Source organism: Drosophila takahashii, chromosome 3R (assembly GCF_030179915.1).
Source record: "Drosophila takahashii strain IR98-3 E-12201 chromosome 3R, DtakHiC1v2, whole genome shotgun sequence".
In the NCBI taxonomy this organism is placed as follows: domain Eukaryota; kingdom Metazoa; phylum Arthropoda; class Insecta; order Diptera; family Drosophilidae; genus Drosophila; species Drosophila takahashii.
Genome location: NC_091681.1, coordinates 13,511,841 through 13,533,694, shown reverse-complemented (window position 1 = coordinate 13,533,694; position 21,854 = coordinate 13,511,841). Strand labels below are relative to the sequence as shown.

The 21,854-nt window shown below is 41.6% G+C and overlaps 5 protein-coding genes across 17 annotated transcripts in view; 3 read left to right on the top strand and 2 right to left on the bottom strand.

The window, feature by feature from the left end:
- pyd (zonula occludens-like protein polychaetoid) overlaps window positions 1-7,327 on the top strand; it is a 95,420-nt gene extending 88,093 nt beyond the window's left edge. For 7 of the 11 annotated variants that reach the window (XM_070216848.1, XM_070216847.1, XM_070216849.1 and 4 more), the window contains 5 exons: window positions 879-1,119; window positions 1,178-1,472; window positions 2,071-2,203; window positions 3,525-5,689; window positions 6,438-7,327. In XM_070216848.1, the coding sequence (XP_070072949.1) occupies window positions 879-1,119; window positions 1,178-1,472; window positions 2,071-2,203; window positions 3,525-5,689; window positions 6,438-6,661 (3,058 nt within the window). In that variant the 3' untranslated portion in view covers window positions 6,662-7,327. Of the gene's footprint in view, window positions 1-103; window positions 384-878; window positions 1,120-1,177; window positions 1,473-2,070; window positions 2,208-3,524; window positions 5,690-6,437 lie in introns of those variants that run through there. The other 4 variants (XM_070216854.1, XM_017158507.3, XM_070216853.1 and 1 more) reach the window with 3 other exon arrangements.
- Window positions 7,328-11,228: 3,901 nt separating this feature from the next.
- LOC108068961 (armadillo-like helical domain-containing protein 3) lies at window positions 11,229-14,043 on the bottom strand. Of its 2 annotated transcripts, none has more exons than XM_017158849.3 (5): window positions 13,844-14,043; window positions 13,571-13,772; window positions 13,050-13,506; window positions 11,976-12,931; window positions 11,229-11,918 (listed from the first exon to the last, which is right to left on the bottom strand). In XM_017158849.3, the coding sequence occupies exons 1-5, from the start codon at window positions 13,895-13,897 to the stop codon at window positions 11,467-11,469; spliced, it is 2,121 nt and encodes a 706-aa protein (XP_017014338.2). In that variant the 5' UTR covers window positions 13,898-14,043; the 3' UTR covers window positions 11,229-11,466. The 2 variants fall into 2 exon arrangements, with proteins under 2 accessions (XP_017014338.2, XP_017014347.2); XM_017158858.3 differs by having other exon boundaries at window positions 13,050-13,503.
- Window positions 14,044-14,275: 232 nt separating this feature from the next.
- IscU (Iron-sulfur cluster assembly enzyme) lies at window positions 14,276-15,943 on the top strand. Of its 2 annotated transcripts, XM_070217392.1 has the most exons (4): window positions 14,276-14,486; window positions 14,656-15,104; window positions 15,159-15,196; window positions 15,333-15,943. In XM_070217392.1, exons 1-2 carry the CDS (start codon window positions 14,400-14,402, stop codon window positions 15,031-15,033), a joined length of 465 nt encoding a protein of 154 aa, XP_070073493.1. In that variant the 5' UTR covers window positions 14,276-14,399; the 3' UTR covers window positions 15,034-15,104; window positions 15,159-15,196; window positions 15,333-15,943. The 2 variants fall into 2 exon arrangements, with proteins under 2 accessions (XP_070073493.1, XP_017014623.2); XM_017159134.3 differs by having other exon boundaries at window positions 14,656-15,196.
- LOC108069157 (vasotab) lies at window positions 15,534-16,681 on the bottom strand. The gene is made up of 3 exons (XM_017159147.3): window positions 16,541-16,681; window positions 15,744-15,941; window positions 15,534-15,683 (listed from the first exon to the last, which is right to left on the bottom strand). The coding sequence occupies exons 1-3, from the start codon at window positions 16,566-16,568 to the stop codon at window positions 15,625-15,627; spliced, it is 285 nt and encodes a 94-aa protein (XP_017014636.2). The 5' UTR covers window positions 16,569-16,681; the 3' UTR covers window positions 15,534-15,624.
- Window positions 16,682-18,195: 1,514 nt separating this feature from the next.
- aqz (aaquetzalli) lies at window positions 18,196-21,597 on the top strand. The gene is made up of 2 exons (XM_017158628.3): window positions 18,196-18,928; window positions 19,944-21,597. The coding sequence occupies exon 2, from the start codon at window positions 20,507-20,509 to the stop codon at window positions 21,359-21,361; it is 855 nt and encodes a 284-aa protein (XP_017014117.2). The 5' UTR covers window positions 18,196-18,928; window positions 19,944-20,506; the 3' UTR covers window positions 21,362-21,597.
- The last annotated feature ends 257 nt before the right edge of the window (window positions 21,598-21,854 follow it).

Here is a 21,854-nt window from a genome sequence, read left to right as displayed (position 1 = left end):
ATGCATTTGTCGACTGTGTCGTAAATATTCTCTTGTATCTTTCTGAATATATGAATATGTAAAAAATATGATAATCGCTGTATGTGTGTCCCTGGTCCATTAGACGCTATCATCTCCATGCGCCCCATTTGCAGCACTTGCATTTGATGCACTCGCTCTCGCCTTCGTCCTCGTTGTCGCTCTCACCCTCGCCCTCGTCCTTGCCCCTTCAGCTGCCACCTCTTCCCATGTCCTGCGGCCTTCAGCTGACCCAGCAACAGCTGCTCCGCCTCTCCACCGGCGCCTTCGATCGCCGCCCCATCGCCGCACCACGTCTGCATGCCCTGATGGCACCTCTGCCTCCACCTGCTCTCATGTCCAGTGCCTCGGCCTACGACACTCTCGTCTAAGCAACGAAATCGAAATCGAAAACGAACTTTTATAGATAAACTACGATTCTTGATAGGGGAAAATGCACTAGAAAAAATCCCTTTAATTAAAAACTCTTTTTAAAATATTATTTTATTTTCCCAAAATTACCTTAAATTATCTCTTGCAAAATCCTTTAATTTGTATTGCTCCCTAAACGTCCCATTTATGTATGTAAATATACAACTCAATTAAGAGCCCCCAGTCCCAAAGTGCAATAAAAAATATTCACACCTGATTGACCCAGACTTTTGAATGCCTTTTGAATACACTTTGAATATTTTTCATACTGTTACCACACATGTCCTTATAATTACATAAACTATTTTCTCTTTCTTGCTTATGTTTTGTGCTCGCCATCATCAACTGTTTGTCCCCTAAAAAATAAACAAATCTTCCACACACACCCAAAAATCACCCATTACGCAACTATATCACCCGATCCACAATCCCAAAACCACACGAATCAGTCGCAACAACTCGGTCACTCAAGCGGATTACACAAAGCTGCCGAAGACGGCGCCACATGGAGTGGTTCCTCCTCCGAATGTGCCCAATGGACAGAACCAGATGAACGGCAGCGGAACGCCCAGCAGCAATGGCAGTGGACCCTTCAAGCCGGTGCCACCGCCGAAACCCAAAAACTATAGGCCACCGGTGCAAAGTGGTGGCAGCAGCGGTAGCGGAGGCACTACTCCTTGGGAGAATGGGGTAAGTTTAAACTAAATTTTCTTGATCATTTAACTTATTTTGGAAAACCTTTTCTCAGGACTCCGGCTCGCCACGTTCCCCCAATGGCTTCTATTATCCGCCAACGCCCTCGCATCATCACTACGGCCAGCAGGCAACTCCGGGTTCTCCCAGCAATGGACACATGCAACCACCGCCGCCACCGCAGCAGCAGCAACCCACTTATGGAGGCAGCAACGGCAACTACGGACAGGCACCACCGCCACAAGCGTATCCGCAGGCAAACGGCTACAATGGCAACAGTCACCACTACAACGGAGGCAGTGGCACAGGTCCCTACATTGCACCACATCGCGGCATGCCACCGCCAATAGGTGGGTACACCCAGCAAAATTGACAACTGAAACAACAAGCCAAGATCAAATGTTCCGAATTTGAAAATTTATCTCTTTGATTCAAGAAGAAACGTTCTTGAAATCAAAACAAAAGCAATCTAAAGTTTTTTTTCTTTAAAAAAAATAACAAAAGAATTTATTGCCATGAAGACAAATACGATCTAACGTTTTTTTTCGGGATTAACCTTTCTTTAAAAAAAGAAATGATAAAAAAATTCATTGCCATTCACTTATTGGAGAGAAACGTTCTTGAAATCAAGACAAAAGCGATACGTTTTTTTTTCAGGATTAAGCTTTCTTAAAAAATTAATATACGAATTCATTGCAATTCGTCTTCTCACCTATTAAAGAAGAAACGTTCTCAAAATCAAGTTAACATCGATCTTGAAATTTTTTTTTCAAGATTAAGCTTTTTAAAAAAATAATTCAAAAATTCATAGCATACCTAATATTTTAAAATCACTAGATATTTTCGAATACCAAGTTTACTTTCTAAAACTGCCTCTTAATTTTCTGCAAAAAAAAAACTATAAATTCTTGAGATCCTTTGTAATACCTACAACTATTTTACCCCTAGGAAACCTTCCACCTCACACCCCCGAACGACATGCCCTGGATTTGGCCGGAAGTAGGGAGCAACGTGGCTCGGCCTTTGAACTTTATCGTAAGCCGCAAATCGGAGCTGCCGCCGGGCACCATCACAACATGAGGTGAGTTCATTTCGAATACCCGTAGCCCCTGAGTTATCCATTCCTCTGATAAATCCATTGCTCCTTCAAGAGTTTATCTTTCTTTCCCAAAGAAAAAATATTAATAATAAAACACACACACGAAAAACATACAGAAATCTCTTTGATCCCCCCTGAATTTTCAACATTTGTGTTAACGAAAAATGTTTTATATTCTTGTTAAATGCCATTTTTGTACTCTATCAAACATTCAGTCAATCAGTCAGCAAAAAAATCAGTCAATCAATCAATCATTATGCCAATCTATTCATACTTTCATACGGTTGCTGGTCATTACAAAATATTCGATGCAAAAATTTCACGAAAAACGCACAACAACGAAAACAGCTCGCATATATTACATAAATCAAATAATTATTGTATTTTGCAATAACCAAAATTATTAACCAAACCATAAATTAAAGCTTAACAAAATTTGTATAAAAAAGAAAACAATAGAAAACCGAAATCGATGGTTGTAAAATGTTGAGCGCATCACGCACATTAAAAATAATAACGAAAATAAAACATTTTTCGGGTTAACTTCTACTTGCCATTTACTATACAGTATACAGTACAGATTCGTATCCACATTTCTCTATTCTTAAACTCAAACTCGTACTACTACTTATTATGATCATGCTTTTCGCTGATTGTTTTAATACAACTACTCTCAATAGAACTCTCGGGTACTTGAAAGTTAATCTTGAATCTAACTACGGTTTTGGGAAAAATCCAACTTGTTTATTTACAAACAAAATAATAACTAACAACGAACTACTTTTAACTAAAGTGTAAACAACTGGTAATTGGTACTTATTTTTCTCTACAGTTTTGGTTAATTTGCAAAGTATTTAATATAAATATATGGATATATTTTACATATGCGCTTCTTGTGTGTCTTTAGCGAAAGTTTTGCAGGAATAAAAAAGGCGAACTAGTCAGGGTTGTTGAATATTTTTGTCCTCAGCATTTAAATGAGTAACCTTTTAGCGAGGTTACATTTAAACTTTTGGCTCTTGAATATCATTTTTTCCGAATGCAGAAATTTGGTGTCACAGAATTGCATCTAATATCTTATCTACAAAGCTTAAAAAAACAATCCAATTAAGCTGTAAAATATATTTTTTAAATTCTGTGGCACTTAAAAAACCAAGCAATTCTGTCTGGGTTTTTTTCATAAAACCAATTCACGATCGGAGCTTTGACACACTACACACAGTCCCCTTGATCGAACCCATTAAAAACCCCTTGCTAATTACACACAAAAATTCCGATTCCGAATCACGTAATAAATCTTTAGCGAGATGGAGCCGTACGACGAGCGTTACGATGATTACTATAACATGCCGCCACCTGCCGCCCATCCATCGCAAGGGCATCACATGCAGAGATCCCGCTCGGCTCCACGTTATCCCCACGAGCGGCCTCCAGCCGCTCAGGATCCCCATTATTATGGTCACTATGGAACCTCAAGGGGTCATAGTCAGCCTCGTCAGCAGTATCCGCCACCTCCTCCCCAGCAGCAGCAGCTGTATTACGATGATCATGGCATGGAGATGGCGCCTCCACCGCCACTGCCGCCGCACAAGAAGAAGAAATCGGTGCTCAAGAGCCCGCTGGTGGCCCTCAAGAATGCCCTGCTGAAGAGCACGAGGCCACTGAGGAGGATGAACAGTATGGTGGAGCCGGAGAGGAAGCCCAAGGGTCTGCGCCGCCAGCAATCGATGTTGGAGCGCGGCGTTCAGAGACCCTACTATCCGGATGAGTATCCCACCTATCCGGCTGGCTTTGAGGAGCGTTCCCATGGCCATGGTCATCCACCTCATCCGCAGGATCCTTACTATCAACGGGGTAATGGTCACTATGCGCAGCAGCAGCAGGAGATGATGAATAGCACCTACCAGAACCTGGAGAGCGAGGATATCTATGGGAACATTGCCAACACAGCTCCTCGGATGCCGCCGCATCACCAGGACAATGGCTACGGCTATGACCAGTATGATCTCTATGCGAATCGCGCTTGCATCGATCTCGAGAGGAGGCAGGCAGAAGCGGCGGCGGCAGCAGCGGCCTCTGGCGGCAGGAATGGTAGGAGAATCGTGAGGCGTCACAGCACCACGACAGCGGATCGAGGAGGATATCCCGGAAGGAGACCCATGATCAGTAGTAGTCCCGGCTACGAGCAGGATCCCCAGGAGATCTATCAGACGCGCAATGGAGCCTACATGCTGCCCGATCAGCGGAGGGCACCCAATTCCGAGGTGATGACCCGCCGGAGATTCTATCCTGGCGCCGCCAATGAGCAGACCGAGGAGGAGCCGCTCTATCAGTCACGTCGCGAAATGCAGCGGGAGATGCAGCGGAACCATCTGTACCAGTCGAAGCGCGAAATGCAGGAGAGGATTAGCCAGGGCAAGCGGGACATGGAGCGGGAGTTTAGCCCGCAGAGCAGCAGCAGCCAGTCGGAGGCCTCCAATCCGGAGGCGATATACCAGAGTCGCCGGGAGGCGAAGGCCCAGCTGAGGGAACAGATCTATCAGACGAGGCGGGAGGCCCTGGACAGCATGGCGGAGCCTATCTATGTGTCCAAGAGGGACACTGGCCGACCGGCGCCCATCTATGAGACCCGCGAAGAGAGCATCCTGCAGTCGCGTGAGAATGAAACGGATGAGAAGAAGGAAAAGGAGGGCAAATCGGAGCAGATTCAAGTGGAGATTAATGCTCAGCCGGAGGATCAGGTAGAGGATTCAACTCTAAGTCGTTCGGATTTACAGAAATCTTCGGATACGGTGATAGAAAATCCGGCAAGGGCTCCTCTGGTTCAGAATGAAGTGGATGAGGATGATGATCAAGAGGAGGAGAGCTCTGCCGACCAGACGGAGCAGCCCACGGCCATTGAGAACAATCAGCACAACGAGGGAATGCTGGCCAGTGAGACTCAAAACGAGTCGGATGATGTTTTCGAGGCACAAGATCAGGTTACCCCGCTGGCAGCTCCGCCGGCGCCTGTCCAACCGCCGACTCCTCGATCCGGCCGAGCTCCCTTCCACATCTCCAACATCCTGAAGCGAACGGCTCCGCCGCCGAGTTCGCCCATCGGCGACAGTTGCACCTCCATCGAGACGCAGTACACATCGCAGGCCAGCCTGCCGGTGGGTCCTCCGAATGCCACCAGTACGCCGTTTAGCAGCAGCATGTCACTGCCCATCGCGGGGCCAGTGAATAACGCAGCTGCTACTCCTCCTTCGGGACCCGGACCCTTTCCCGCGTTGCCCCGTGAGCCCAGCACCTCGCGAGGATTCTTTGACTCCAACGGCGGCACTCTGGCCGATAAACTCTGGCACGTCTCCCTGCAAATCCCACCCGGCGCCATTCCATCGGGAGTTCGGCAGGAGATCTACTTCACCGTGAGCGATCCCCGGATGGGACAGGCCGTCGGCGGTCCTCCGTTGGACATGGAAAATGGTTGGTCCCCCTAAACACACTCTACTCCGTATTGTATCCATCCACCAAAAACCACCGCCACTACCACAAACCTTTAAAAACCAAAAAAGAACACATGACCCCTGTCTTTGACTTTGTTTTTTGTTACAGCATTATTTAGTTTATTTTCTGTTTTTAATCTATTTATTATATAGTTGGTGGCTGGTTATTTGCTGTAGTTTAATCATTAGTTGTAGTTTTAATGTTATACTAACATGTAGCTGTGGCTTTTTGCATGTAATTCCATCTACATTTTTTTTAAAACCTTCATCTATATTTTCTGTACACTTTCCTTACCTTTTACCTGAAATTATTTATTTTAACCTACCGAAATTCTCTATAGTTTCTTATTTCCAATCGAATGATCTCTATGCCTGTGCCCACTTACACTTACCACTTTTACACTATTAAACACAACTCTAATTGCATTTATAAAGAAAAAACCAGGGACCGTAAATAATCGTTATTTCAGATTTTTATTTTAAAAAGACTACTGTGATAGCTTGTTTTAAACGTCAAAAATAACGTTCTTTTTAATATTGTCAACAAATCTGAAAAGCAAATTAACTGTTATTTGTTCATGTCAATAAAGTGCATATAAAGTGCATTAAAACTTGTACAAATCTCAGTAGGCTTTTTAAAGTAATAATCTCAAAAAACGATTATTTACGGTCCCTGGAAAAACTCCCATAAATTTCTTTAAATTAATCGCATTATTTTGCCTTCTTAGGTGAGACAATGCTGTCACCGCTGGTGATGTGCGGGCCGCAGGGCCTTGAGTTCCTCGTGCCGGTTACACTCAACATACCGCACTGCGCCGGACGAACTGCGTCACTGGGACTGGCCCTCAAGGCGACCGACAGCGAGAAGAACCTGCACACCGAGTGGGACAACATCGACCTGCCCAGCAATGCCGCCGCCCACACGGTCTCCGTCAAGGTGGATCACTTCTAATCCCCAAGATTCACACTACACTGCACTACCATTCATCCGAACGAAATACGCAATTGTAAATAGATCCATAATACCATCTAAAAATATAGATATTCTTAAGGCCGCAATTCCAGGGCAAACGAAATGAGCTCAGAGTAGAGGTAGAGATAGGCATTGCTTATAATATAATTAATTTAATTCAATATTGTCTGTTAATTGTGCCTTTGAGTGATCGTTTGGCTCTGCCTTTGAACCACAATGTCGAGCTAGAAATTAATCAATCGAATGCAAAGGATATTTGTATAAAGCGACTAGAATTTAGTTTCATAAACAAATTATTTTGTATATTTTAAAGCAACCAATTACTATGTATTTTATCTATTTACATACCTAATTTTAATGCATTTTAAATGATATATTCGACATTTTATTAGATATTCGCATATTGTTTCGACCCATGATCCATTTCAATTGCATTCAAATTGTTAATTGCGTGCAAGTATTGCATGCAACAGTTATTATATATACCATAAACATTTATAAATCGTAGCGATATCCTAGAGCCTATACACGCGCCTGTATAACCAGAAAGAAAAGCATACTATACAAATATTTATACGCATTTTTGTATTAAACAATATACACACGTGGAAAGTTTGGGAATAAATAAAGAAGCAACAATAATAATCACATTGTTCAAATCATTTATTGGCCTTATAAAGGTAGTATTGAAAATTCTTAATTTCAGGTGGTAACATGTTTTTAATTGTTTATTATTTTGAAACTAATTAATAATGAATTAAAAACTATACTGTAATATTACTTCCTTAACCTAAGTATTTTTCTTTAAATTCTTTCATTACTTGTCCGCCATTTTTGTCTTGCATTAAATCTATATTATCATTATGCCCATTTAAATAATAATTATTCATATCAAAGCGCAGTGGATTTTCTTCCATTAATTTATAAAAATTTTCTCTTAATAATACAACAATTGAGTTATTACTTAAAAATATTATTTTGGAGGAAGGACTCTTAACAGAAAGAAAATTATAATAATGTTCATACATAAACCATTTCGACAATTCTAAAACGGTGACTCCAATATACAATGGTTTATCATTGGTAATTTGAGGCTTTGCTGAGTAAATTGCAGCTAAATTATTCGGGAATATCTCAATGCCTCGAAAATTATTTCTAGCAACTCGTTGTCTAAATCCTGGAGAATTCTGTTTGGACTGATAATGTGTCAATAATGCAATATCACAATAATTTTCTACATTTTCCAATGATTTGCCGACAATGAAACTATTCATTGACTTAAAGAACTGCCTTTCAAATTCGTTTTTTGAAAGTTCAACTTTTTCTCTATTTAAATCAATATAAGGTTTTAGCCAGCGAGATTGATTAAAAGACATTACTCGGTGTATCTTCGTTATGACAAGTCTGTTTTGTAAGCATAATTGCAGGTGTTGCAAGTGAATAATATAATTTTTTTTGTCACTGAAATCAGCTGTAAGTTTATGATGAACTCCTCCTGGAAGAATTTGATTTTCAGGGCAGAAAGGCATACCAGAATGGATCTTATGAAGATGATTTGGATACTCCAGGTCTACTTCTAAAATATATCCTACATCGGCATCTGAAGATGTTTGTTTTATCTCGAACATATTAATTTCTTCATCACTTAAAAAAGTAAAGTTGGAAAATGGAAGTGGCTGACTCATCGCCCAGTCACTTAAATTATTTGCCTCAATGCTGGCCAAATAAGTAGTGGGTTTTCTAGGATCGAAATTATCCATGAATTTATTATTTGCCTTCGCAGTCTCTTGGTTGCATTGAACAAGTCCCCCTCGCACTGCTGATTTAAGAAAATGATGCATGTCGGGATCACTAATTAAATCTAATTTTACCTCGGTGATATATAACATAGCATCCCATGACATTGATGGACTCGTTGGATAATTAAGTGGGTCTAAGCTGTATGCATTCATACAAAGGCGCCTAAAGTAATTAAATACATCGGCCAAAATCATGACATCCCTTTCCAAATATACTTTTAAGTATTCTCCAATACTTTGGCAATCAAAGATGTCCCATACCTGATGAGCATGTGTATAATCTTCTTTATTATTTTGGGAATCCAAAAAGAATCCTTTTTGAGGTATTTGTGGTTCGTTGAGTTGTTCAATACTTTCTAAATAGTGTTGGGGGAATACCCTTCTCTGACACATTGTCTCAAATTGAAGATCTGAATATTGCTCCCTCAGATTTATTAATTTTCCCCTGTCAATGTAACTAAAAACTTTTTTTAAGTCATAACGAAGGAAATTATTTGAATCTAGAAATTTAATTTGAAACCGATCGAATGCGTTGATCACATAATGCTGAATGATCATCGTATACAACTCTTGGTTGCCAGGAATGAGTTTTACATCTCTTCCCAACTCACTTAATAATAAGTTAATATCAAATCTCGTTAAATGATTAAAAACTACTGGGAAAAAAGGATACAGAAGTTTGTACTTGGATTTGCAGGCCTCATGGACACGGCCTATATAATCTCCCCTAAATTGAAGGTAAAACTTAGCAGGGAAGGATGTACCGATTTCCTCTCTGCAGATAAAACAATTTCCAGACTCCTCCGTACATTTGTCAAACGGATAATATTTTTCCTTTGGATATTTCCAGTATTTGTAATAAAGGCCGCGTAGTTTAGCTTTTAATGTTTCGCAGAAATTCTTTATGCAATGTGGACCTGTAAAAATATGATTACTAAACATTATAGTTTTTACCTTTATGTTAATATTTACCATCAAATGTGTACATTTTATTTAAATCTGGTTTATATTGGTGGACAACATAGAAAGAGGCAGCCCATGCTGCCGGTGATTTCGATTCCAAGGAAGACTCTATATCCGCATAAACAACAACTGGCGGAGGGGTGCTTTTTGAAAAGGAATTAAAAAATAGCTGGGATTCTGGCATGGGGTATATAACCTCAGTTACGTTTCCACAATCATGAACCTTATTGCTTTTCTTAGGATAGAACAGCAAACAATTTTCACAATAAATTGCAGAAACATTTGATTTCGAAAATTGCGAGTGACATAGTTTTGACATGCTTGTAATGTATGCGTAATGCATTACTTGCTCACTCTCGTTATTTAATGCCAACAAGTTTATATGACGGGATCTTATTTCCTTCGTTCGTATTGTCGGCCCAATCACGTTCTTTCCATTATCATCAACTTCATAAATATTAATGCTAAAGTCCGCATTATTTCTTTCAAACCGTCTAATGCCATCTATGTTTATTGGAAACTCTATTTCGGAAAAATCGAGTGTAAACCCTTCGTAAACAATTATATCCTGGGAAATATCCGGAATCATATAATTTGAAGGAAAGGTTAAATTTGTTCGTCTTTGTTTTTTTGTCAAACCCTTTTCAAAAGTTGTATTTTGAAATTTCATATATCCAATGTATGCCAAAATACTCCATTTGAAACAGAAATCATCATTGTTTGTTACATTTATTATTGCGTTTCTATTTTTTATGTTTGGAGGGGCTGGAATGAACCCGGCTGCAGGTGTATGTTCCAATTTTATTGCTGTGATTTCAAAGTAGTCAAATCTTTTTATTGACAAATCCTGGGAGGTATTGGAATATTTGAACTCAATGTTTGAAGAAACTAAGTAGTCCAACGCACCGGCAAAATGTTTTACGAGAGAATCGGTTTCGTATGCCGCCTCATATTGTGTAGCAAAATACTTTGTTTCCAATTTTTCAGCACCTTTGCCATCCTTAACATATACTCTGCATAACTTCAAAAAGAACTTTATGCTTCTGTATTCGCCCAGGCAGTAAAGCAAAATTTTAAGCATAACATCTTCGCATTGATGGATCAATTTGCGAATATCAATCTCTCTCTTTTTAGGGAAAACTCGATACGATTTTATGGGAAAATGTGACTCCATTGAAATTGGTACAATATATTTATTTTGTTTTATATAAGTAACAACGGATGCTCTGTGTTTTTCAGTTTTTAAATGCCACATCTCCATTTCCAAAAGAGGCATTTCATCGCAATCGCATGTCGTATCATCAGAATCGCCCGCCTGATTATGATCCTGGGATGTTCCCATAATAATCTCAAAAGCATTGTTATGGCTTACACAACCTTCGTAATGGGTGTCGAATTCCACGAATTTAATGTTCTTGAAGCACAAATCACAAGTTATTACGGTTTCCATTTTTCACTTAAAAAATAGGATACATTTACTTTCGTTTAACCACTGCCAAACCTTCGGGAAGACTGAGGACCTTTTTTAAACCGTTCCTATACTTATATGAATGTAGGTACCTGAACATCCTAAACCTCTTACCTCCCTCAACGGGATACTCATAAAGTGGTTCGCATATGTTGATTTTTTACGTCCTATGCAGGTCATTCGGATCCTTTTTAAATATATACTAATGTATGTGCAATGTGTGGACAAGTACCAAAGAAAACTGATAAAAAATATGGTATACAGAAGAATGTATCAAGTACAGTATTTTAACCGAAATCATAATTCAACAGTACCATTATTTTATATACACGCAATATATTTTGTATACGTATGTAAAAAACTTGCACAGAATATATGTATTTGCTTTAAGTGCACTGCTTCACAACGAAAGCTAACAAAGACTCGCAAAGTACTTTAAATCTTACCGATTACATCGAGTTTACGCTTCTAGAGATTTGATTATTTAAAATATAATTACAAAACTAAGCAAAAGAAACAATTAAACAGTCTGATAGTCTGTCGAGGTCCATTTTCTACGTGGCAGGCGCGGCTTTTGCTTCTGTCACTGGTGTTGCAGCTGCCACAGGGGCCGTTGCCGCCGAAGCGGAGGTGATGGAGGTGGTAAGGAGTACCTCCTGGTCGGGGATGACGGATACGGCCTCCTTCACATATCCGTAGATGTGCTTGCGCGTATCGTTGACAACATCGCGCACCATAAGCTTAAAGAAGTTGGTGTGGAGCGGCGTTTCCGCATATCGCTCGTACTGATCCAGGGAGTCTTGAAGTTTCAGCGTGAGGTCGTAGTTCTTGCGCACCACATCGAGTATTTGCTCCTCCGTGGGCGTAGAGAGGCCCTGTTCTGCCAGCCATTCCTTGATCTTGTTCTGGAAGTGCTTCACAATGGCCAGGATATTGACCAGGGCGTTCAACAGTTTGATTACATCGTCCTTGTACTCGCACTCCGGCATCGTTGTGTAGCGAAGAACTGTTAAGAGTTTGAATTAATTTTTATAACAAGTTTTCAAGATCTTCAAGCCCTTACCCATAGCATGTATTTCTGTAAATACCTTCTCCTCGCGGTTCAGCTCGTAGTAGAGCTCATCATAGCTATTTGTGGTGGCCAGGAAAGTATCGCCGTACGTGATGAACAGATTAAATATGTTCACTACCTGCAGCGACAAGTGGAATATGTTGCACTTCTTGACCAGCGTCTGCTCCTGGTTGACCAGGAACCGCAGCAGGCCAATCAGTGCCGACCAGAGCTCCTTCCACGGATAATTAAGGCGTACTCGACATCTCTTCTGGTAGCACAGGATTCGATGGATGACGCCAATGCAAAGCAAATACAACTCCATGGGAAACTTCTTCATCAGGTGCGAGACAATAAACTCCACCAGGAGATCCAGTAGAGTGGCAGCCAGCGGCTGCGATTTGCCCACCCGATCCACGTTCAGCTTGCGATGACGCATCTGCGCCCGATGCAGCATCACCTTGAAGGTCAGGTTGCTGTCGTGCATCATCGAGTTGGCGTACTGATCCTCCGAAATGCAGGTGAGGATGAGGAAGCACAGCTTCAGATTGGCAATGCTCGACTCGTTCTTGTTGTCCTGCATCACAATGGAGCAGTACTGAAAGACGGCCACCAGGAGATTGGTGGGATACTGGGTAATATCGATGATGGGTGCATTGGATAAATCCGGCACGGGTTGCGCCAAACTCAGCGTGTTGCTGGGCGACGGCGGTGCACTGGATTCCGCCTGCGTGTGAGCCAGGGTGGTGATGAAGTTGCGGTTCAGGTGCACTGCCTCATAGAGGGCCAGTAGCAGGCCATTATTGGCCTTTATCTGCTGCACCCTTTCGCATCCCTCATCCGACACAAACATGTTGCCCACAATATTCGACAGCGACGAGAACCAGGAGGAGGATTGCACATTGTTGAGGCTCTGGATGTACTGGCGGCAGAAGTCAATCAGCGACTGCGATATCATTTGGCCGTAGCTGGAATGAAGATAAAATAAGTTATAGGAGCGCGTGGCAAACTATCTATTATCTATTTGGTGACGTCAGCCAGCAGCTGGTGTTTACTTAGTTTTGAATAGGTGCCCGATTTACTCACCCATTCAGGGCCAGCTCATCGGCGAGTATGGAGAGCTGCACCACGTAGGGATTGGTGGCCTCGTGCTTGCGATAGTTGACCAGGATTGTGAGCAGAATGACGATATCGTGGCCGTGCTGGGTGCGGAACGTGGGATCGCTCAGCAGGCGGACGAAGGCGTCGAACATGCTGTGCATCATCAGGTGCTCGAAGAGGGCGTTCTGGTTGACATTGTCGGTGCCCGTGACCAGAACCTGCAGCAGTTTGAGGCACATGAAGCGGGCATTCTCGGGCACATCGCCCAGCAGGATGCGATTGCAGTACTGCATGAGTAGCTTCAGCCACTCGTCCATCTTCTCGTGGCCAAAGATCTCGTTGAGGATGTTGAACGTGGGATCCGCGTTGGACTTCTTGAAGATGCCATAGAACAAAGAGCACAGCGTTTGCAGGCTGTTGCACAGGCGCTTGGGATGATCTTCTGGGGGGGTTTTCAAGGAATATAAATGGGTTGTGGAATGAATGTCAAGTTCTAAAAGGTCTACCCGTGTCCAGCATTTCGATGCACCTCTGGAAGAGGGTGTTCAGATTCGGTTTGACCAGCTGCAGCTGCTCGTTGTTCAGCTTCCCGATCTCATTCTCCAGGGCCTCGAAATTCGGCTGCAGCAGGAAGAACTCGTTCCAGAACTCGGGACTCTCGCTGCTGGGATCCTCGCCGCGGCACAGCAGCTCGTAGATGTAGACCACCTGCAGGGGAATCGGGAATCCAATTAGCCATGCAAATCACGAATCACCAAGGGGCGGAGTTCCCCACAAACCTTCTCCTTGGGCCTCTTGGTGGAGCCGCTGCCACTTCGCTTGCGTGAGGTCATGACTGGATGTGGATATTATCGACCTGGGGGATTCGTTTCAGAAACTCATAGTCTGCTGCTGTGAAAATATGGGAAGTTGGCAGAGAAATAGTGGACAATATTTAACTTGGTGATTAGGGTGCGACCGTGGGTGTGAGTCAAGGAAATACCGACTAAACGGTCCTACTAATCTAAGGCGTTGCCAACTTGAAGTGTCAAGCAAAATTTAATTTCATTCTTTACTTATTTATGTAAGCTCTTGTTTTTTATTTCAATGCTAAATAATTAACTATTTTAAATATTTAATTTTGAAAAGAAGGGCCATAAATGATAGTAATAAATATTTATAAACCTATCGATACCGATACTCGCTGCCTTTCCCCAGCTACCCCAGTACGGTCTCTCTAACCAACAGCTGTTTGTAACACGCAGTTGGCCGTGTTTTTTTCCGTTCTCTTCGAATTTCACAACAATTGGTCTATTTATTGATTTATTTGAGTGACAACTGCTAGTTAATTTCAAGATGTCCCTGCTGCGAAACTCCTCCCGGTTGCTGCGTTCCCAGCTGAAGCGTGTGCAGAGTGTGCCGGTGGCATTATATCACGAAAATGTATGTTTAAACACCCCCCCGAAAGTTCTCTTTCGTAATATCTAGAAGCTATATAATGTAGATAAGCGACGACTTTGTTGTCGTTTTGATAAACAGCGTTTTAGGCGGCACGCAAATTGATAAGGACAATGGCATAAACCCCCTGTGACTAACCGATTTCCCTCCACAGGTCGTTGAACACTACGAAAACCCGCGCAACGTGGGATCGCTGGACAAGAAGGACGTCACAGTGGGCACTGGATTGGTTGGAGCCCCCGCCTGCGGCGATGTGATGAAGCTGCAGATCAAGGTGGACGAGAACGGCAAGATTGTGGATGCCAAGTTCAAGACCTTCGGCTGCGGCTCGGCCATCGCCAGCAGTTCCCTGGCCACCGAGTGGGTGAAGGGAAAGTCCATCGACGAGGCCGGCAAGCTGAAGAACACGGACATCGCCAAGGAGCTGCGCCTGCCGCCCGTCAAGCTGCACTGCTCCATGCTGGCCGAGGATGCCATCAAGGCCGCTTTGGCCGACTACAAGGTCAAGCAGCAGAAGAAGGAGGCCGTCTAGGGGGCGCAACGGAATCTGTGAATGTAGTGGAGCGTATCTCTGAACAACTACTAAAGAAAAAACAACTATAAGTACTCTACAATACAATACAATACCATATATACTATATAGATACTTGGCATTAGGTCGTAGTATGCGATAATTCGCTAGAGCTCTGTGAGTGGTGAGTCAATTGGTGTGAGTACAGTGGAGAGCGGTTAAGATGAACTTAGTCTATCTATATAGATTTAATCGTAACCCCTTTCTGCTGCACTTGAACCGCTCGTGCCAACTGATTAACGCTTTGATTTCTTTTACAGATTGGCCGCGTGACTGCTGATAACTGCAGAATAATAGGGTTATAGGATATGACTTTCATTGATACTGACGGATAGCTGGAACTGATCTTGTATGTATTTTAAAGGGGAATTCCGCGCAATCCCGTGAGCTAATTATTAAATTTTCTGTTCTGTTATGCAAAATGATGTAAGCTTGCCTCGAAGAGAAATAAAACGTTCCCGTTGGAATAAAAAGTATATGAATATTTTATTGCACCATTAGTGAAAGATGTTCAATTGTAGATAAGAGTTGATATTGGACTGCTTTTGGTGCTTAGGACAGACGCACGCTCACTCCGCCACCGCACTCGCCCTTGGACTTCTGCTCGAATGCTGTGAATGGAAGGATTGAATGGGATTACTTTCTATATTAGAGAGATATAGATGCCTTACGATCGTCGGCGTGCTGGCAGTTGTAGTTGGACATGACGCACGGGCTGCCGAAGGTGATGAGCCGCTCCTTGCTGCTGTTCTTGGCCTTGGCGCAAACGGGTTCGTAGACCTCGCCGCAGTTTCGCTGGCAACTGTTGGTTGCCGGCTTCTTGGTGTCCTTGGCCGGAGTGGCCACGACGAATGCCAACAGGCACAGAGCTGAATTAGGTTATTGAATATTGTGAATATATCAGCTGACTGTGATCACTTTTAAACCAAATATTTAGGGTGTTCAATTACGTTGCAAACGTTGTAAAGTGTAAAAATGTAAGGCAGTTCCAACAACAATATCTATACAAAAAAATTTTCAAAGGTAGGCCTTTAAAACTATTTTGTATAGAAATTGTTGTTGGAACACTTTTACACTTTACAAAGTTTGCAACGCAATTGAACACCCTAATTGTATTCTCAATTGCCCTTTAAAATGAACTTAAACAGTGCTCACTTCGACTTTTATGAAAGGACTAAGAAAATTACAACCTTTTATTTTTTAAGCAATTAAATGAATTTATAGTAATTAAAATTATTCTGTATGATCATTAATTTTGCTGTTTGTCTTAATGGATATCTGATGAGCAATGTATTTTTGTATACAGAATAATTTTTGTAAATACGAAAATTATTTTGATTTAGTGTAAAATCTTTAAACTGGATTTGTACTTTTTCTAAGTAGCTCTCGTTAACTGTTTTTAATTTCGAACCCTATACTTTTTCCTTTTGTACTTTATATGGGTGCTAAACCGTTAAAGGGTATTTACCTAGAAAAGCAAACAGAGCGAAACGCATTTTGAATAACAAACGAAATTTCCACGAAATCACAAATGGAATAAAAACCGGCTTCGAATCGCGTTAGAAGTGAACTGAATTTTAGACAACGAGATTGATCACCTTATATACGAAGCCGGGCTCATGAACAATAGAAATCCAGCACAGACACAGCTACAGAATATTCCTATAGAATATATATATGATAGGAATCGTATCTCTCACCTCAACCCACACAATCGCGGATTCGGATTGATGTGTATTAAAAACAGCCAAGTAAACATAAAGTGCACTTGTTTATATGAGTACGAAGCCAGCGGGATAACAATGGCGGGTCAACGAGATGATAATGATGATGCTGCCCCCGCCGGACAGCAATTTGGCTAGATAATGGGTTTGATCAGGCTGGATCTGAGCATGGGCGGGTTTTGAGTGACACGCGTCGCCGGTTGAAAGCGGTTCTCATTATTTTGTTTTGCTTATCCACTTTGGGGGCATCCCATGCTGACATCCTGACAAATCTATAGTATTATAGTATTTGTTCCCCTCTCTAAAGTATAACTTTTATAACATTTTAAAAGCCTGAAATATTATACTTTTCTGAGTTCCGAAGATTGTGTAACAGTGATGCAACTGTAACCTACGACAATAAAATTGCAAAGCCATTTAATCCAATTTAAACGTCAACCATTAAAATTAAGATATTATGCCCAAAATGGGGAAGTTGACAAACTTTAATTAGCCCAATTCCGTGTTTGAATGACTCAATTTCAAATTGCAAACGTGCCTCTGACGAGAACGTGATGTATCTGCGAATCAAATATGTTTTCATTTTACGATTATCTTAATGGTTTGTTCCTTATAATTACTTATTTTTCGTCATTATTACAATAGAGCTTTGAATAGATCAATGTGTGCGTTCAACTTATTAACTGTAATCATAATCAACACCTACTATCTGAAGTAGGTTTAATAAAATGTTAAAATATAACTATTTACTATTATTGCTACTAATTAGAGACCATTTGACTTCTAAATGTATTGACGGATCATATCCGTGAAACCAATTTAGATCTAATTAGTTTCCAAAAGGTACGGCGGCACAGCTGTCGTTTTATTATTCGTTTCAAATTTACCGCGATTCTGGGATTTTCAAAACAGCAGATGCGACAACTCTAGAAGGTAACAGTCGATAGCAGGTAGTGGGTATTTTTTTGCGTGGGCGTAAATGTATGGTTCAAGTCTCAGCTGTTTAGCGAAGTCCCGAACCCAGGGTTGACTAAAAATTATCGATACCTAAAATGTATACCTTGCCCAGTGCTGACAATTCCTTAGATCATAAATAGCTAAACTAGCGTATATAAAAAATATAGCTACAAAACATGATGGTACACAAACAAATTTAATTAAATATTGCAAAGTTCTTAAAAATAAAAAAAAAAAATTTTAGTTTGACATCATAATGCAAAAATAAAATGTGGTATGGATACAGAATATTAAAAAAAGTACCCCGGTTTCTCTTTGAAAACAGCACAAATTTTGATAGCCGAAATATACCCCCATGGGAACAAGAATCAACGCCAGATCTAGCTAGAAAATAGCTAAGTAGCCAACACTCCGTCGGGCGTATATAAGACCGCGCATTCGTGCGCTTGTGTGAGTCATGGTGGAAAATTCGAGGCAAGCGTACCGATGCGCAAAGAACAAGAATAAGCGAAGAAGATAAAGATATCGATTAAAATTTCTGCTACAAAAATAAATATATATGTAACGCATATTGTAAATGTCCTAAGTTAAGTGATATAAATCAAATATTTGTGTAACGTTTAATATTTTAATACGCGTCGAAGTACAACGAGTGAGGCTACAGAAAAGCACACGAGAGCGGAGTACTTGGCGAGCGAAAATAACGGAAATAAAATTCGAAATAAACGCTGCGCAATAGACGGTGGTGTACATAAGAGTTTAACTAAATCCGAATCAGAATCAGTTGAAAGTGTGATTTTTTTGAGCCTTTGTCTGTAAGTGAAGAGAAAGCTTTAAGCGGAATTACATCTATATATAAATATATAAATACGAAGCCAGCCCGTCGCCATTTTGAAAGTGATTTTACAATACACACACATATACACAGCTGCGAACACATACACACATAATAAAACCCCATCTAGAGTCCGAAAATCAGCTAAAACCGCAAAACAAACCAATTTCCCGCAACATTTTAAAGTGAACCAGCTAAATCAAGGCAACTTTTAACCCAAACTCAACCCATTTTGTATATAACGCTTGTCGAAAAATCGGAATCTGTATAACGAAGTGGCTGAGAAAACTGCGACACACACACGCACACTCGTTGGTGTGAGAAGGTCTACGGCAAAAAAGTAAGTCGCAATTGTGTTGGTTATCGCTGCCCGTGTGTGTGTGTGTATGTATGCGCGCGTATGTGTTGATTCATTAATTCAGGTATTCTCGCAAAAAAATATATGTACAAATGTATGTATATGGGATTCGTCCCTCTGACGTCCACTGTTTGCGAGAATAGCCAAACAAACACCTTTTGTTGACGTAAATAGCACACATGTACTACATACACACAAACAGATATGTACAAACGGGCACGATAATGCAGCCGTTACGTAGTTAGCACTACGTTACAGGTTGTTGCTACCTGGAAATCGAATAGTTATATGTCTTATTCCCCCTTTTCGGGTTTCCCCGTTTCTTATTATACACACAAAGGCGGTCAGCATAATAGAACTACATACTTATGTATGTACTTTGAGTTACTATTGAAACGGTCTGGGCAAAATGCAGTTACTTTTTTTATTCAAGAGTTTCAGGTAAAAATGTATTCCTATACTGAATGTATTCAGAGGGCATAAATTTACCTATTCTTTCTCAATCCAGTTTCTTGTTTCTTTAAGAAATGACTTTTAACCCTTACAAAAGACCGTTTTATAAGTATCTATAAACAGGGGTGCAATTTTTCAATCGCATAATTTGTTTTTCAAATGTATTCATGATTTTGAAACTACACTCATTATAAAATGGAAGTTGTCAACTCATTTTTTAAAATACATACTTTCCTATTTAGCATATATTTGAAAATGAGTATACAGATAATTTTTCGAATCCCTTTTATGAAAATACTGATATATTATATCAAAAGGAAACATATATTTTTAATAAAAATATTCTGATCCATTTGTTTATAAACGAACAATTTATAATATTTGAGACAATCGTTTTAGTTACTATTTCGACCACTTTTTGATTTAAGTATAGCCACACACACCCGCGATATTATTTTTACCACATTTCCAGGCACTATCCCAATGAATTCCATCATTTGCTCAATAGTTTTCTTTGCTTTTCTCATTTTCTTTAATAAAACAGGATCAGCACGGCTTGGAATGCAAGAGCAGCAGTTGAATCAGCGAAGAACAGAGAAGAGTTTGCGAAATTATAGCTAAGGATAGCTTAACCAGAGTAAAAGAGATAAATCAACAGACTGATAAACAATACATAACGTTACAAGTAAAACTAAATAAAGTAAAGTAAACAGCAGCTGTACATAAACATAAAAGAATCAGAATCAGAACCAGAGAAGCAGGAGAAGTGGAAAAGCAGCCTACGTGCTCAGCCGCCCGTCGCCCTTTTCGTTTTTATTTTGGAATCTTTGAACTTCGGAGGAGGGCATCTCATCTTCGGCGATTATCAGCAACCAAAGAAAACAGAGCGGCGCAGCTAAATCAACATCCCGATAGCAGCAGAAGGAGTTTGGTTTCGATTTATAAAGAATTGATTTAAGTGCGTGTGATATTTAACGTTAAGCATTAATTTAGCGAAATAACCAAAATCAAAAAAGGCAAAACAGCAGAAATTTTAATAGAGGAGGAGCAGAAGTGATCCAGAGATAAGGAGATCCAGAGAAGAGATCGGAAAGCGACGAAATTACTATGACATACTCGCACAATAGCGTTAGGAACAACATCAGAATGACAACCGCATCGGCCACCAAGTCCATACGATTAAAAAAGGGAGCAGCCTCCTCGGCAACCTCCGCATCCAACTCATCCACCCCCTCGCCCACCTCCGCACCCGTCTCCCCCACATCCGTATCCGCATCCGCACCAGCAACGCCCTTGGTAACTGCACATTCCAACAGTATTGCCAGCAGTACAAATAACGCCCACATCCTGAGCACCTCGCCCACGAGCCTGGTTTCTAGCCTGGGTCTCTCCTCCCTGGCCACGCCCCCCAACCAGAGGCAGCGCCAACTGCAGTCCCAGTCGACAGGATCCAAAGGAAAGCATCAGCAGCAGCAGCGCCAGTCGCCACAGCAGCAGCAGGGATCCTCCCAAGGCGGAGGCGGTGGCGGCTTCTTCTTTGCCAACAACAACCGACGAAACGGAGGAGGACGCTCGCCTCAGGCGGCGATGCAGGTGCGCCAGTCACCGGCCACCATTTTGGGCGGAGGCTTCTCGCCGGGATTGGCCGGAGGATCGGCTCGCAAGCAGAGGAAGAGTCCCCCACTGGGCGGCAAGATCTCGCCCCAGCAGCAGATGCAGATGCAGCAGCAGCAGCATCCACTCATACCCACCGCCCTGACGCATTTCGCGGGCAGCAAGTGCTTCGACGCACCAGCTCCAACGGCGCTGCCCAAGCCGCCCCAGCACTGGACGCTCTCCAGGTCGGAGGGCAAGTTCCCCATGGCGATGGCGATGCCGATGCAGACGGGCCGCTCGAAGCGGAACCTCCTCGACGACTTCGACACGCACAACCTGAAGCTGCTGCTCAATGTGCAGTCGTAACCCCGCTGGAGCTGGAGGATCAGTGGCTTTGGAGGAGGATCTGTATCTGGAGCAGGATCCGGATCTGAAGATGGATCCGCAGGACCGACTTGAATGGCTTGAACACCCGGTGGACCCCGAACCCGTCAATGAGTTGCAAAAAAATCGAAATGAACATAAAACCAACAAAAAAAATTAACAAAAAGATAAAACAAAAAATGCAAAATTAAAGAAAACCTTTACAAAAAAAGCGAAAACATTTCAACTGGAAATTGAACTTTTTTAAACAAAAACAAAAAAAAACAAGAGTAATGTTTGTGATCTCAAGTGTGTATCATGAAACAATAAAACAAATTTGAGAAGCTATAAAGAGAAAGCGAAAAGCGAGAAACTGTTTCAAGGAAAGCGGAAAGTAAACAAAATACAAACACACAAACAACTGTCCTCACACAACCGACCGATATAAGAACATCAACAACGACAACGAGAACAAATAACACACAGCAAAAAACAA